The sequence below is a fragment of the Lytechinus variegatus genome, chromosome 1 (genome assembly GCF_018143015.1).
Source record: "Lytechinus variegatus isolate NC3 chromosome 1, Lvar_3.0, whole genome shotgun sequence".
Classification (NCBI taxonomy): domain Eukaryota; kingdom Metazoa; phylum Echinodermata; class Echinoidea; order Temnopleuroida; family Toxopneustidae; genus Lytechinus; species Lytechinus variegatus.
Window position 1 is genome coordinate 89,180,804 of NC_054740.1, and position 16,963 is coordinate 89,197,766.

Here is a 16,963-nt window from a genome sequence, read left to right on the forward strand (position 1 = left end):
TCCAAGGAATCTGGTCCTCAGTGAATATTCTATGACCCGTTGATCATTTATTATGTCAATAGGTCAAATCAGGTCACATCGGTCATTACGCAGGAAGGCTGCAGTTAGCAGCCAAAAATGTTGAGGTAATTCATCAGATTTTTCTTCATGTGTTAAGAACAGAAGTAAACTCTTCCTTATTTCCAAACAAGCTCTATTAAATTACTTAAAGATCGATCAAAAGTTAAAATCAAAATGATAGTTGAGCATAATTAACATCTAATCTAAAATTAGAAAAAAGGCATGCCCGATTTAACCTCGCTTTACTGCTCAACAAAAATTACGAAGCCAGCTGCAGATTCCACCTCTAAAAAATCAAGCATAAACAGCACTCCCATAACCACATTTGTTATTGGCATTTTGTAACGACATCTGAAATATGTTGATTCTGTCTACGCAATGGAAGCATAAACACACCATAATTTGCTCAATTAAAATAAACTTCATGATTGCGTTCAAAGTTTGCAAACTTTCAATAGTCAAGATTGACAGAATGCTTGATAGTTAGTCCCACAAGTTTAGTCTATTCAGAAGAAGAAAATGACATCTGATACATATAACTACAAAATTATATGTTGTCTTTAATATTCTTGACATATTTTTTTTCTCATGCATTAACATACATGTACATGTACACCTCCTCTAACCTACCTGGTTGATCAGAAGTTGACAATTCAAGGAAGAATCCCTGTCTTGTATTACTGGAGTCACTAGTGAAGCTGACAAAAGCTTTATTCCCAGGCAGAAGAACTTCTAAACTCCTATCATAATACCCTGTAAACTCTATTAAGAGATTGTTGAGGTCAAAGGTCAATCCCTTGCCAATATACAGAAAATCATATTCAAGTTCTGTGCTGATGCTTGTTGTGTATATAATGATGCGATAATCTGAAGGTGCTAATATGGTCCATACCAGGTTAAGATTGTTGTCATAGTTGGAAGGATATCCAGGTGATGACAGATTGTACATTTCTCCAGCTGAGAGTGAAATATTAGCTGGATTGGGATTGAAACAAATTGAACTGTTAAACATCTATATATTTTTAAATACTTTGAAGCGTTTGACGGTATGAATCCAATTCAAAACAAAATTTGATTGAGTCATTATTTTCACTGGTCTCTGATGTATAAAGACTAAATACATTTTATCAAATACAAATTAAATGAGAGTTTGCATGAAGCATTTATGTGAATCAATACACCAATGTCCAATGACATTTTAAGCATTAAATCTAGAAATGAAACACTGATTTAATTATAAAACACTCAATAAACAAATATTTGGCCAAACTGCAAGTTTGTTCTTAAAGACCTAAATTGAGTTTAACAAACTAGTGACTCTTATAACTGCCTCAATCATGATCAAGTTGATCACAAGCTGATTTGAAGCTCAGTAACCATGTGAAAATCTTGTCATTTACCCGAAAAGGAAAGGGGGCGCCATGATGCAACCCTCCGCTCTTCATGCAATATTTCTTTGAAAACTTAAAAAGGGTGATTAGTTTCCATATACTCAGTCTGCTTAATCAATCGAGCGTTCAATTTAGTTCTTAATTGGTCTGTAATAATTTACATTTAAAAAAAGGAAATAAAAGAGAAAAAAAGAAGAAATAAATGAAACAAGGAAATACATAAGGAAACATTTGGCTTTTGCAATTTTTCTTTAAACCTTTAACAATTTGTGCGTTCACCCATAAACCCTGTGTTGAATTATTTTAGCAGTTAACCATCCACATGGTATAATATTCTTTGTAATTTAGACAGTGATAACTGTTAGCTGAACATTTAGAAAGGAAATCTTGTGAAGCAAACTTGTAGTGTTTGATGGGCTTCCTTGTCATGTGAATTTATTGCACTATTTACTAATGTAGTATAGCATTGCAAATCATTTTTTTTAACTCATTCTTCTTATTTTCCAACAAAACTGAAACCCATTATTTTTGTTTTATAATTCAATTTATTTAAAACAGTTTATTACATCTGGGTATCTACAGCAAATTGCATAACCCTTTACAAATATTTACATAAAAATACATTCAACATCAAATTAAAAAGCTTAATTTACACTAATTCTACATCATAAGAAACAGCAAAACACATAGAAATATTTTATATCATGTTGAGGATGCATGTATTACATTATGACATGCATTTCCATCATGTTAAACCAAAATTGAAAAATAAGTTTAAAAAGTACGATTTTGGGACTAATAAGTCCAGACTGAAGAGAAAACTGAAAGCGGCTTCGGCAAAACAGTGGCATGATTCCTTTTTGTACTCCCCAGGGCAGATAATAACACAACAAATTCTAATGGTATTAATAATTTGACCAAAATAGACCACACATGTACTTCATGTACATTGAATAAAGAAAAGAGTAAATCTTGACTTCTCAAAGAAAAAAAGGAACCACTTTCATATTGGTGCCATGACTAATAACTCCTAGCAATGAACCTGACCATGATATAGTTTGTGAGGAAGATTTCACTCATCCTTTTCTCTCCCTTCTGCTGGAAAAAAAATATATTGATTTTACATGTTTATGTGTAAACAATGTAAGTGATATCCCACTTGGTGCTTTTGAAAGCAAATGTATCCAAAACAAAACAAAACTCTGAAACTACCCAGCCAACTACTAGTATTACTGCTGCTGTCACTGCTTTAACTATTATTACTACTCCTATATATACTCTAGCTTTGTTAAATATCATTACCAATATTATGACAATGATAAAAACAGCAGTACTCCTCATACTAATGCTACAACTACATGTACCACTATTTTCATAACAATTGTTACATCCTTAGTATCTTTGAATTTTTAACATAACCCTGCCTACTTACGTTCTAATGTAATGGATGCCACAATCAATAAGAAACCGGACCGTGAAATAGAAAAATCAGATACAAATTGAAGATATGACCTGATTCCAAGATAGTATCTGGTTGGGGCTATAGATCCAGTTAGCTCAAGAACAACAGAGTTATCAGTTGATTGATTGTGACCAAGTCCAATGTAGAGATAGTCATATCCACTTTCCAATGTGAAGACCAGGATATCAATGACTAAAGAATGGTTAGCAGCAGCTTGGAGAAGCCATAAACACTCAAAATTATTGTTGTAATTAAAAGGGTAATTGTCAGAAATGATGGAGTAAGGCATCGAGGAAGGAATAGTCTGAATACTATTGTTGGAGGGACAGCTTGTGCCTAATAGTCAAAAGAAAAGAAAAGATACAAAATGTCAGTTGATGAATCGCTTTGCTGTCATTAAGCTCAGCATTGACATTATTAAATTGAATTTCCGACTGAAATTACACGTAACAACATTTTTGTATCCATCTTCTAGTAATTGACAAGCAGTACGACAATACACCAGCTGGTGGCCTGTACTGTTTCCAGAAGAAGAAAAAAAAACAGTAACTTTTGTTGTACTATTATTAAAGGTAAACATGAATGAAGCAACAATGACATACAATCAGAATTGTTTTTACCTGAATGAAATAAAAATTGGCAGCCTATCAAATTCTTAATAAGCTGGAAAATCAAAAAATAGTAAATAAAAGCAACCAAAGTTGGGTGTAAAAATACTTAACACCTTGAGCATCATTTTGAGCTATTTCAGGTGTAATATGTTCTTGCAAAATATTGCATACCTTTGGAAAAAAATTGTTCTCAAAAGTTGAGTAAGACAATAAAAAATATAAAAATCATATGAGTATATGACCTCTTCATATTACAAATATCAAAAATTGTGAGGTCATTTTGCATCTTCACTAAAAGGGTTTTCGATAGGCCAGGGCTCAAAAAGTAAAATTCAACACTGTTGCCCGGAGGCATGCAAGCCCTCACAGAAAATCATTGAAAAAATGGTAAAAATCAAAAGTTAAAAACACAAAGATAGACAGAAGAAATTAAAAACAATGAAAAACAACCAATTCTATTACCACGAATTTGCAGAAATAATATCCACAATAATAAACAGTATTCTAGCAACTTTATTTAGTCAATAATGGACAGTAGTATTTTGTACATAAATAAGCATAATTAATTCATAGAAAACATATACATTGAGTAACATAATAATCAATTGCAAAGTTGATGTGGAAGAGTTTCATCAAGGTGAAAGATTGAGTAGTAGAAATAACCAGTTTTCTTACGATGTATCATACAGCACTAAACCATACCACTCTTCTAATGCACATATAATATATTTCAGTCTTTCTTTTAACAAACAAATTCCCTTTTAGAGACAGAGGAAAAAATATTAAAAGAAATTCCCCCTAAAAAAGCTCTTGCACCAATATAAAAATAAAGCTATATGTATTATTTATATACAAAATGCTAATTCAAATAGTAATACTAAACTAAGAAATGTGAAAATAATAAGACTTACCACATTCAAATTCATCTGACTTATCAAAACAATCCATGACTCCATCACAATTAGATCCTACCAGAACTCTCTGGTCTGCATCACATGATTCAGTTACTGGAAAAAAGGACAAAAATATTAATTTTCATAAAATATTTTCAAACAATTCTTTTATCGAAATTTCACATTGCAATAACAAGAATCATACTCATAAAATGCAGTATTATAAACCACAGCAGCTACTACAAGCTTATGCGCTTCGATGAAAAAAATGAAAAAAAATTCCTGGAATCCATTTAAATTATTTCAATGAACATTTGGAGGAAAGAATTTATGTAATACAAACTCTTTTTATTCTATTTGAATTTTATCCTTCTCTCTTATTTTCCCTCTCTCTCTTTCCACATTACAAGCTTTTTTTTATCTTCTCTGAATCCTTAACCCTAAAAGGACACGGGGGCTGGGGGCATGATGGCACGATATTTCCGAAACGCAAAAATATAGCGCAACAAAACTTTATGACTTTTTTTTAAGTCTCGCACAACTTTTGAGACAAAATTTGCAACATGTGGGTATACCATTGCGACCTTACATGTCTTTTTACGAGGCAATGTCTTGCTGAAAATGGCTCATTTTTATATTTTGTGAACAATGCCTATGGGAGATGAAATTCATAAAAGGGTGATTATTTTTTGTTGTTATAGGTATACTTAATTACTTTACGGTTTAATTTAGTTTTTAAATGATCTATAATAAATTCCATTGGAAAAAATGAAAAAACAGAAAAAAAACCAAAGAAATATATAGAAAAAAAATTGGCTTTCGCAATTGTTCTTTGTGGAAACCTTTTAATTAGATGACAAAGATGACATCTGCAAAAAAGAAGAAAATATAAAATTTGCATATTTTATTCATAATAATCAAAAAATAATTATTTTTTATTACACTAGCTTGTAGTCTATGTGGTAAAGAATGTGCTTGCTAAATTTCAGCGCCCCCACCCCCCCCCCCAGTCTTCAATACATCTCAAATAGCCCAGTCCTTTTAGGGTTATAAGGACTGGGCTACTTAAGATGATTTTGAGGACCCAAGTGGGGCAATAATGGCCTCCCTTCTGATCCCGGCCACCAGCCCTTCACAGAACTGCTTCAGAATTTAGTACACATATTCCTTACCACATCAACTACGAACAAGTACATGGAAAAATAATGTTTTAAAATTATTTTTATTAGGAAAAAAATATTCATTCTATGTGAAAAACATTATTTGATATATGACAGCCAATTTAACTTCACATTCTATTTTTTTCCCAAATGTTATTTCTGTAATTATATGTCAAATTGTCAGCCTTTCTTATGTATTTCTTTTATTATTATTTGTTTTCAATGAAAATTATTACAGCCCATTTCACATTAAGATCAAACCATAAATTAATGAAACAGACCAATTAGAATTAAAAATAATCCCCCTTTTACAAATTTTATCTCCCATAGACTTTGTACAAAAAGTACAAAAATTAGCCATTTTAAGCTTAACATTGACTTTGTAAAGTCAAATGGTGTAACCATGAACTACCAGTAAGTCACAAATTCGATCTCCACATTTGAGCAAGACTTCAAAGAAAGGGGTCATAAAATTTGCGGAACCAAATTATTGTGTTCCAGAAATATTGCACGAAACGTTGAGGGGGTGTCATTATGTCCCCCACCCATTCGTATTAGGGTGAAGCCTTAAGCCTGGAATGGGAATCCAATGTTCCAGCAATAATTTGTATCTCAAACTTCTTTTGGTCGTTTCATTCATTGCTTCATTTCATAAGGACAGCAGAACAGGTGGGAATGAGCAGAAATGCGTTAAGTGCAGGAGATAAGCCCCTATTTTGGCTTGGAATCCTGTTTTTTTTAAGTGGGAACCCCCCCCCTTCAACATCCTACCAACCCTGACTCAACCGACCATTCCAAGGAACATTTTACAAGTTGGAATGAATCATAACATCAAAACCAACTGGAAGAGTTTACTGCTCTGGTGTGATAACTAGGTAATAATTAAGCACGTTTTCACGCTACTTTTTCTCGACCATGTGTAATTCATATCTTGTTCACTAAGGTTTCATGTGAAAGAAGATGGACATATTAGAAATTTAAGTTACTTTGTTTACAAAATAGGAAAGGACAGAAATCCCTTATTATTGATTATTTGAGATGTTTTGTTTATTCATATCTATTGTCACTTACAAGAAGAAGATGGTTCATTTGCCATACACTCATTACATACTTACATACAAATGGAATGGATGTCACATTCAATGAGAACCCAGATTGTGTAAACAAAAAATCAGATACAAATTGAAGATATGACATCATTCCAAGATAGTATCTAGTTGGACTTATAGATCCTGTTAGCTCAAGGACAACAGAGTTATTAGTTGATTGATTGTGACCAAGTCCAATGTAGAGATAGTCATATCCACTTTCCAATGTGAAGTCAAGGATGTCAATGACTAAAGAATGTTTAGCATCAGCTTGGAGAAGCCATAAGCACTTTATTAAATTGCTATAGGCTAGAGGGTAGTTGTCAGAAATGATGGATAAAGGTGTTGATGCAGGAATAGTTTGAAGACCATCCAACGGACAGCTGGCATCTGAAGTTATGGAAAAAAAAAAAACAGTCCAGGTTATTATCATAGTCCATTGGGTAGTTTTTAGACATGATGTAGGCAGGAATAGTTTGAACACCATCTGAGGGACAGCTTGAGTCTGATTTCATAGAAAGTAAGAAAGAAATACTTGGAAATAATCAAAATAGTCAATATCAGAAGTAATTTGTAAAATGTACCTACTTTGCTTTGTTGCCCAGTGATAATTCTATCAAGAAATCAGTTTGCTGTACATCTTTTTTTTACTGGGCGACTGCAAACTGCGGTCGCATACCCCGTTTTGCGTTTGCAAATCTCAAACAACTTTTCCAACCCCGATAAACCCATCTTGGCCAGGTAATCCCCTTGTCTCGATTTCACCACCACGGGCCAGCTAAACAAGAGTTGAGCCAAGGACGAAACGATAAACAACAGCTGTGCTATTACGTAAGACTTGTCTGCCTGTAGAAGGATCTTCCGAATGAAATTATTGTATTCGATATTAATCATGTTTTCAAAGGCATATTACATTCAGACATCCAATACTAGTCCATTTTCAATTTCGAACGAAGAAAATCGACCTCGAAATAAGGAAAGTATGCGGAATAAACATTACGGTATGCTTAGCATGCAAGGACCGCGATGCATCCCATCTAGTTTCTGTCCGTACAGCAAGAAAATATGGGATGCATGCCGTTCACTCGCGCAACGATACAGTCTTAACGAAAGAAAGGAAGGAAGAGAGAGATCTCGAGGAAGAAAGAAAGAAAGAAAGAAAGAAAAAGAAAGAAAGAAAGAAAGGAAGAAAAAAGTTTCTATCAACGCGTGTATACATGGAACTCCATGCACTCAACAGAATGCAATCCATCGTGTGTGGCCCCCTGCTGTGACCGATGATGCTGGGGTGTATTATCTTCGGACCGAGGACAAGAAACAGGTGTTTCTATATTTAAATTTCAAGCTTGTTTAGAGAAGAGATTTGATAAGGGAAACTTGGGGTATACTGCTCTTAAACGCAAAATTTTCGTCATGCTTACCACATCCAAGTTCATCTGAATTATCAAAACAATCTATGACACCATCACAACTAGATCCTACCAGAACTCTCTGGTCTCCATCACAAGATTCAGTAACTGGAAAAATATGAAAAGATCAATTTGGATAGGTGAAGTTTAGAGAATATGGGGATCTCTTTTCTATGAAGAAAGGTTTCCTGTAATGATGAAAGGATTACTTTATAGGAGTTGCATGAATATGATGATACAGTATGAGAGTGAAATCTGGCATTTACCTGAAAAAGAAGATGGGGATTATTGGAGGAAATGTGACAAACTTACTTAATAATCTATTCTTTTTAACCCTAATAATCTATCTTTTGCAATAAATCACCTGTCAACCACATCTCTAGCTGACTTTCTACTTTCAGGTCTTGCACACTTAAGAGACAAAATTAGTGATGCCTGGGTATGTGGTTACATAATTCACAACATTATGTACAAGCAGGTCAGACCAAAAATTGCTCGAAATCATGTTTTCACTTACAAAGTCAATGCAATGTGTTTTCAGATAATATTCATAAAATGAGTGATTTAAACTTGTTTTTGATAACAGTCAATTAACTTGATGCTATTTATGGTCGAAGTAATGTCACCAACAAATAATGCCCCCCCCAAAAAAAAAAAAAGATTAATAAATGAATAAATAAAAGTAAAAAGATAAAAGGCCTAAGAAATAAAAAATAAAATTAAAAAGACAATTTATTTTGATAGCAAAATACTTTTCATTTACAATTGTTAGGAATGCTATGAAGATAATCAGCATTCTACAAGTGTGTTTGTGAACAGCTACCCCAAAACAAACACACAGTTGCCAGAAGAGTTCTCTGTGAAAAACCAAAATAGTAGTATGGCCTTTAAAAAGCAAAAATAAAAAAACAAACTCATCTGGAAGACAAATTATTCTTCTAAATACTGTCAAAATTGAAAGCATATACTTGAATGGAAAGCAAAATACAAGAATATCTTAGACACAAGTTTATGTGGATTGCTTAGAAGTTTCACCAAGTTTGCAGTACTTGAGTGAAACCTGAACTTCAACATTGCTTTCTACTTATTTCTTTAAAGTTGTCTCTTAATAGTTTCTTGTGCATTCTATCATTTGTGTAGGTAATTGTAGAGCAATTTTCACAAGCTACTAGTGTACAGTGCGTATAAAAAAATGTACACTTTGAAAAAACCCTGCAAATTGAAAAATATACAACATGTGGGTAATTTTTCACATATAATCTTGAGTTTGGGTCTCATCTATCCAATGAAAGTAAAAGTTTTGACAGAATGTTACACTTGGGCGAGAACTGTCCATATTCGTAAATCTTGCAGAAATCTGTTTGCGCAGAAATGCTCGTTTGTATGCTGTGTCAAGGGAAAGGGCGAAATCATACTTACCCTGTGAAACATTTCTCATACATTTCCCTTACACTTTTAGTCCATTTAAATAAAACAAATACATTTTCTAACGATTTTGCCACCCAAATTTAATTTCCAACACCTAGTAAACACAACCTTTACCCTTTTGTGCCAGCTGGATCTGAGGACATAACTGAATCAGAACAAAAGTTTATATCAGACATCTCTAGCATTTTTTCACTAAGTTTTTATCATTCAAAGTGGGTTTACATTTCATTTTTCAATTAATACATGTTTCTCCACACTTTTCCCCAAGCTTGACAATGATTAACAAAATGAAAATCAAGACTAAGCCATTTTATGTAAACTACAGCTCAGTGTTAAGCAAATATCGACACGATGGCATCGGCGTGTGGGGGGTGGGGTGGGACACAATGCACTGCTTGAAGTGGTTTGGGCAAGGAAACAAGTTTTAAAGGTAAAAGATATCTCCAAATCAATTTTACTAGCTAAATTCCATGTGTTATTCATGATTAAGGTCTACTTTTATTCGCATAACTATTTCAATGTTCTGCGCAAATCATTTTTCACTAACATTTCAAAAGTAACTGGTGCTCAATCAAGCGGAAATATTTTTCGACAGTTATATCGTCATTTGCTTAAATGGATCTGTACAGATGTTACAATGTGAAAAATCTTCAGGATACTACAAATGTATGATTTTACAGGATTTTTTTTCTAAGTGTAAACTTTTTTGATATGCACTGCATATTACTTTAAAGCTCAGGACCTGCTTTTTCAAACTCAATGAAAATCTCAAAATTCTTCTTTGGGCGAGTTCTTTTTGGAATTGGGAAGCTGGTAACATTTAGTAAAGAGCAAAAAGTATGGATTTATGAAAAAATTAAGAGAGTGTAAAGTAAAATATATAATTTTTTTATAAAATATACCTACGTATGTATGCCATTACAGGGATTATATCATTCTCTTCCATTATCATTCTCTACCCTCATGCAAATTTTTATCACTATCACACAATCCATAGCCAAGATCTTAAGGGTGAAAATACCCAGGGATTATCAAGGTTAAAAGTTATATTTCAAAGAAACCTCATACAAGATTAAGATATAAATCACAATTTTACAAAAAAATGACCATTAGAAATAGATAGGACTCTCTTCATACTTACATTCAAATGGAATTGATGTCACATTCAATAAGAACCCAGATCGTGAATCAGATGAATCAGATACAAATTGCAAATATGACTTCATTCCAAGATAGTATCTTGTAGGAGCTATAGATCCTGTTAGCTCAAGGACAACAGAGTTATTAGTTGATTGATTGTGACCAAGTCCAATGTAGAGATAGTCATATCCGCTTTCCAATGTGAAGTCAAGGATGTCAATGACTAAAGAATGATTAGCATCAGCTTGGAGAAGCCACAAACAGTCCAGGTTATTATCATAGTCCATTGGGTAGTTTTCAGAAATGATGTAGTAAGGCATGGAGGCAGGAACAGTTTGAACACTATCTGAGGGACAGCTTGAGTCTGATTTCAGAGAAAGTAAAAAAATATAATTAAAAAATATATTTTGTTTGGGAAAAGCCCATCTGGAGTTGATCTTCATACCTGACATTATTTCAAAAGGTCTAACTATAATCTTCATCTACATAAAAGCATGTTAGCAAATTATCTAAACTAAAAAAGTTGTAGGACTTCTTACAATAGGAACGACTCGGTTTGTGATGTTATATGTCACATATTGTGAGGAGGAGTGTTATGGAACAGTGTTAATGAAGTGTTAGAGAATCAAAGAGAAACACTGTGTCATAAATATTCTTAATATGAACAGACAGTACCATGTGGAGAAATACTTAACAAAGATAGATTGAATACCTTGATATATAACAAGAGATCCATTAATGACAGGCAAGACTCCAAATACCCCATTCCTTACTCCGTTCTTGATAGAATCACTGATCAGTTGTTGAGTAGCCATCAAAGGATTGGTATCATTACTTTCTATCAAACTATTCAGTTGAACTTGGAAGTGTGTAGTGATGCTTCCATTCCTTGAAGAAAAAAAACAATAATCTCTCTGGATATAGTTATATTCATAAAAAAATCATTTTATCGCATAAACCATAAGCATAAAGTCTTAAACAGGAGAGCAAATTTTTTTCATGTATGTTATTTGGGTTGGTTACATCATATTCAGTATCTTACTAAATGTACCGCAGTACAGTTTACATACCTGAAACCTGTGACCATTGCTCCAAAATACAGAGGTCCTAGTGATTCAAAGACAGTATCCATCTGTCATGGAAAATAATACAATAAGGATAATATCACAAGTCAACTAGGAATAACTTCATTTTTAAAGCAAATATCCATTCCAGTCACAACCTTGCGATTACAAAAAAAACATCAATGAACTTGAAAACACAATATATTGAGTGGGAAAATTCTACACAACTGGCTTTCAACACAAACTAATCAAAATATTTTATAGTTTCAGAGTTTAATCCCAACCCCTACCAGTCTTCATTATTAACCAATGCCAAACATGTTGCCATCAATAATAATGATAAAATTACATTTTTATAGTGAATAATATGCGAAGTCTCTATGCACCTCACATAAATATCTCAACTAATAATATACAATATGGTCATTGAAAAGAACAGATTGCAATAAGATTAAATAATTCAATAATTATACAGCATGGCATGCATTCTAAACATGAATTAAAGTGGTTTTGTTTAAAAAAGGAACTCTCTATAAGAAGGAGACCTACATTTTAACTTGCCATTCTCGTAGAATGATAATAATAATAATATAGGGTATTTGTATTGCGCACATATCCACCTTGTTAGGTGCTCTAGGCGCTCATATATTACCCATTCTATAATAATTTTATTATTATAGAACTAAGATGTTAAGAATTTACTTGATTATTTTTCATGCAAAAGACAGAGTCTCATATTCAAAGCTATGTACACAGTCATGTAATACATGTATGAAGATCATTCATTATCCAGTAGTCACCTTAAAGAAACAAAGTAGAAATTAACAAAGGTCTGTTGTAGAGAATATATTGGATGCATTTTCATTAACAGACCATTGTTTAAAATGACAAAAATCGAAAACATAGAGGTATTATTTGGACAGTAAAAATGCTTTACACAATGTGATAACGAAATGTATGTGTAGCTAACCATATCGTGCTCCATATATCTGGATGTACCCCCTAAATGACCATAGAACTTTTATCCATAAACTAAAGTATTCAAATGTCTTTAGAGCAAGTGATCGTCTGTTATTTCATTAGAATCTTTTCTATTTCACTCAAAATGAGAATATGTATCATCCTGTTAAACTTACACCATTGATAATGCTTGAAGATGTATTCTGGTAGAGTACTGTAGAGGGGTCATTCAGATCAGATGAAAATATACCAGCAATCATAAATGATCCATCGATTGAAACTGAAATAAAAAGTTCAACAAACTTTTATCATGGTCATACTGTGAAAGATTTTGGTTAAAACATATTCAATATTACTACTAGTCATTTTATAAGAAGCAAATTAAAAATCTACTGCCATTTCCAGATATTGACATTAAACAACCAAACTTCAAAGTGCTTCCATACTACAGAACAAAATGAATTAAGTAAAATATGATTCAAGAGTACTAATACAAGCAATTGTATAAGGTATGTATCTCCATTCCTTTTATATGTGTGACAATCCTGAAATGATTTGTCTTCTTGTATTACTCTCAACTTATAATAGATTGTCCAGTTAGTGAAGTGGAATAAAAAGTTTAGAATATTGGGCTGGGTCAGATATTCAATGAATTTGAATTTTCATAAAATTGCCTACTGTATATAAAGTTCTATTGCAATACACATTCTATAAGCCAAGAGATACAGCCAATTTCAAATCAATTATTTTCTCAACCCAAGCAGTAAAAATTCACACCTCCACTAGGGCTACATTTTTGGGGACAAATTGAATATTTAAATTTGCACACTACTTTCAGGATATTCAATCAGATTATCAGTCTAATAGGCATAAACAAAACATCTTAAAATTTGATTTATTTATTATATCTATCAAGTTATACAAAATATGAGCCATTTTCATTCTTGATGACCTGTGACCAAAAATCTGATGACATCATCAATGTCACATGGATCATATGAATAACAAGCAGGTTGTACCATTGTTGAACTATTCATGTGTTTATTGACCTCTACAAGTTCAGACCTTATGACTGCTAAATATAACCAGATCCTTTTAACACCGACATCAGAGAGCAAGTTTTAACCTTTGAATTGTCAAGTCTTTTTATTTTGCTAATAGATCTATAATATGAGCATGCTGTGGCATTGTTAAAACATCTATGTATAGATTGACCTCAACAAGTTCAGACCTTATGACTACTAAATATAACCAGATCCTTTTAACCCCTACATCAGAGAGCAAGTTATAACCTTTGAATTGTAAAGTCTTCTTATTTTCATAAGGGCAATTTTCTTTCATTTATTCATGTGTGAGACCTTTGACCCAATCTGATGAAAACAACATCATTCCCATATGCAAACATGAGCCAAAGTTGTAAAGTTGGTATTTTAAACTTACCACATCCAAGTTCATCTGAATTATCAAAACAATCTATTACTCCATCACAATCAGATCCTATTGGAACTCTCTGGTCTACATCACAAGATTCAGTTACTAGAAGTAAATGTGAAAGGATCAATCAAAACAATATTTGAAAGAGACATTTAAAACTATTTGTTCTGGTGCATGCTGTTCCAAAATTTCTCAAAAACATGAATTGGGTAAAATCCAATACAAATACTGTATTTAGCAAAAATTCATAAATGTATAATTATTTTTCCTTTTACTGATTAAATAAATTAATTTCATCTCATTTGAAAAACAAGAAGTTGGAGAAAAAAAAAAAAGAAATTTAGAAAACAATAAAATACATAAAAAATAAATGCAATTTTGATTTCTTTTTTAAGTACATTTAATTTTAATTGGATTCATATAAAGTGTCTGTGTACTAAACATTAGCATTTTATGGGCATTATTTTGTTAATTAGAGCAAACTTTTGATTCAACACATAAATTAGGATAATTAATAAGCAATGAGATTATTCACAGAATTTGAACTTGTAGTTTTGTAAATTATGCCATGGGTAACGTGTGTCAATTTTCATCGCGATCGCATGATTGACAGCCGAGATCAAAAGGGGGGACTTAATCACTCTCCCTTCAGTCTTCTTAGGCATCAAAATAACCCAGTCTATTTAAGGTTAACTCTTTGTGAAACTCCTCCTGGGGTAAGTTAAGAATGGACAGTAAATGATTTGAGCATGAAATTTATACAACTGAATAGACACTAAATCCATTGTACAACATCTATTCATGTCAAATGAAGGAAGCAAGAGTTGGTTTTTAAGAAGGCAATCTTTGGAAAGAAGATGTAAAAAAAAAAAAACTCTCAAAATCAGATTCACAACAACCCATTTATAGGTATGGATAGCGTTCCGTAATACATTTCTTTGACTCACCATCAAAGGGAACATTATTGATAGAAACCTGACCTCATGGTTACATATTACATAATGTGTATATACAGTGCGTATAAAAAACAGGACACTAAATAGGTTCATTATTGCGGATTGAAATAATCACTAGAGGTATTCATTTGTCTCGTAATCTACTATGGTCAACAAGGAAATTCGTGATCACTCTCGCAAAAAGTGTTCACTGGCTTTCAAGGAAATTCGTGATCACTCTCGCAAAAAGTGTTCACTAGCTTACAAGTTCACGAGCTTTCGAGTGCCGCTGCAACTCTTTATCAAGTGACGAAAATTGTCCGATATCGTACTCTATTTATACTAATCTCCAAGACCGTACGCACCAACGCGAGAACAATAGGTGGGCACTGATCCGTTGTGTGATTGGTCTGGAGTTATGCAAATAAGCCGGGGTATATGCAAATACGCCTCCTTTTTAACCCCAGACAAAAACATTCTGTGTTCGCTCAAGCATGAACGAAACTAAATTATTTTAATGGCATCAGGAGACCGTTTCATCAAGATTTTTGTCCGAGTTGTCAGATCTGACATCTTTCCTTGATTTTGATTGCCTGAGAGGCAGTGTTACTTTGGTAACTGTCGGATAAAACAGAACTTGTCGGATAAAACGCCTGACAACTCCTTTCATGAAACGCTCCCCTGAAGGATAAGACTCCAGAGCACGTATTGACACAAAATATAGAGATCATATTTTGAAACAAAAATTTTATAGACTTTTCAAATCTGTCCTGTTTTTTTATATGAACTGTATATGTAAACAGCTTCTTCTGCTGCTACTACTACTTTGATTATTACTACTATATCAATAAATTCTATTTTCAATTCAATTCATTTATTTCTATACATCAATTATTTATAATTATTCAAGATACATTTGTCTATCTATATCAAATTTTACAATAGGAAGTAGGGTCATTTGTAAACAATACTTTCTTTGTACTTACAGTCAAATGGAATTGATGTCACATTCAATGAGAACCCAGATCGTGAAACAGATGAATCAGATAAAAATTGAAGATACAACTTCATTCCAAGATAATATCTTGTTGGAGTTATAGATCCAGTTAGCTCAAGGACAACAGAGTTTTCATTTGATTGATTGTGACCAAGTCCAATGTAGAGATAGTCATATCCACTTTCCAATGTGAAGTCAAGGATGTCAATGACTAAAGAATGGTTAGCATCAGCTTGGAGAAGCCATAAGCATTCAAAATTGATGGGATAGTTCATAGGGTAGTTGTCAGACATGATGGAGAAGGGCATCGAGGCAGGAATAGTTTCAACACCATCTGAGGGACAGCTTTGGACTGATTAGAAAGAATAAAAAAAATCCAGAGGTCAAATATATGTATTTGGCCATTGAAAGGCATTTGTGCATGCAACTACGAAGCCATACCTACTAAAAAAAAAAAAAAAAAAAAAAGTCTCTAATGCACACTCTGTCACTCATGCAATCTTAGTCTTATGTAGGCCTATTAAAATATGTATGACAAGTGAATAACACTGAATAAGTATAATTCAATAATAAAGATCCCCTTTCATAAATACAACAAATCAAAACAAAACATAATCACGATAAATACTGTCCAAACAAAAATTGATGAAATATCATGAATTTAAAAGTTCCGAAACAGTTCGAGCGAGTTTGACAGGATGCCATTTCACAGCTATTCAGATAATAATAGTTAAATTCATATTGCCCTAACTACTTCATGTCTATAAGCACTTTAAATGTACAACCCATGTCATCTGATCCTATCATGCTCACACACAGTGTATCTCTTTCTCCACTCCCAGGAGAGCATTTCAACAAGAGTTCCAAGCCTCAATTAATGGACGTACTATATAGGCTTTCACATCCTATCAGGTACCCATTTAACACCTGG

General features: G+C 32.9%; 1 protein-coding gene across 25 annotated transcripts in view; it reads right to left on the reverse strand.

Annotated features, from left to right (window-relative positions):
- The window catches only part of LOC121427594, a 157,796-nt gene that overhangs the window by 49,749 nt on the left and 91,084 nt on the right, over nucleotides 1-16,963 (reverse strand). For 22 of the 25 annotated variants that reach the window (XM_041624084.1, XM_041624165.1, XM_041624219.1 and 19 more), the window contains 10 exons: nucleotides 16,022-16,384; nucleotides 14,107-14,202; nucleotides 12,843-12,946; nucleotides 11,713-11,774; nucleotides 11,355-11,530; nucleotides 10,875-11,006; nucleotides 6,693-6,923; nucleotides 4,436-4,531; nucleotides 2,884-3,249; nucleotides 691-1,035 (listed from right to left, as the gene is read on the reverse strand). In XM_041624084.1, coding sequence (XP_041480018.1) covers nucleotides 691-1,035; nucleotides 2,884-3,249; nucleotides 4,436-4,531; nucleotides 6,693-6,923; nucleotides 10,875-11,006; nucleotides 11,355-11,530; nucleotides 11,713-11,774; nucleotides 12,843-12,946; nucleotides 14,107-14,202; nucleotides 16,022-16,384 — 1,971 coding nt within the window. Of the gene's footprint in view, nucleotides 1-690; nucleotides 1,036-2,883; nucleotides 3,250-4,435; nucleotides 4,532-6,692; nucleotides 6,924-8,086; nucleotides 8,183-10,643; nucleotides 11,007-11,354; nucleotides 11,531-11,712; nucleotides 11,775-12,842; nucleotides 12,947-14,106; nucleotides 14,203-16,021; nucleotides 16,385-16,963 lie in introns of all 25 variants that reach the window. The other 3 variants (XM_041624136.1, XM_041624250.1, XM_041624212.1) reach the window with 3 other exon arrangements.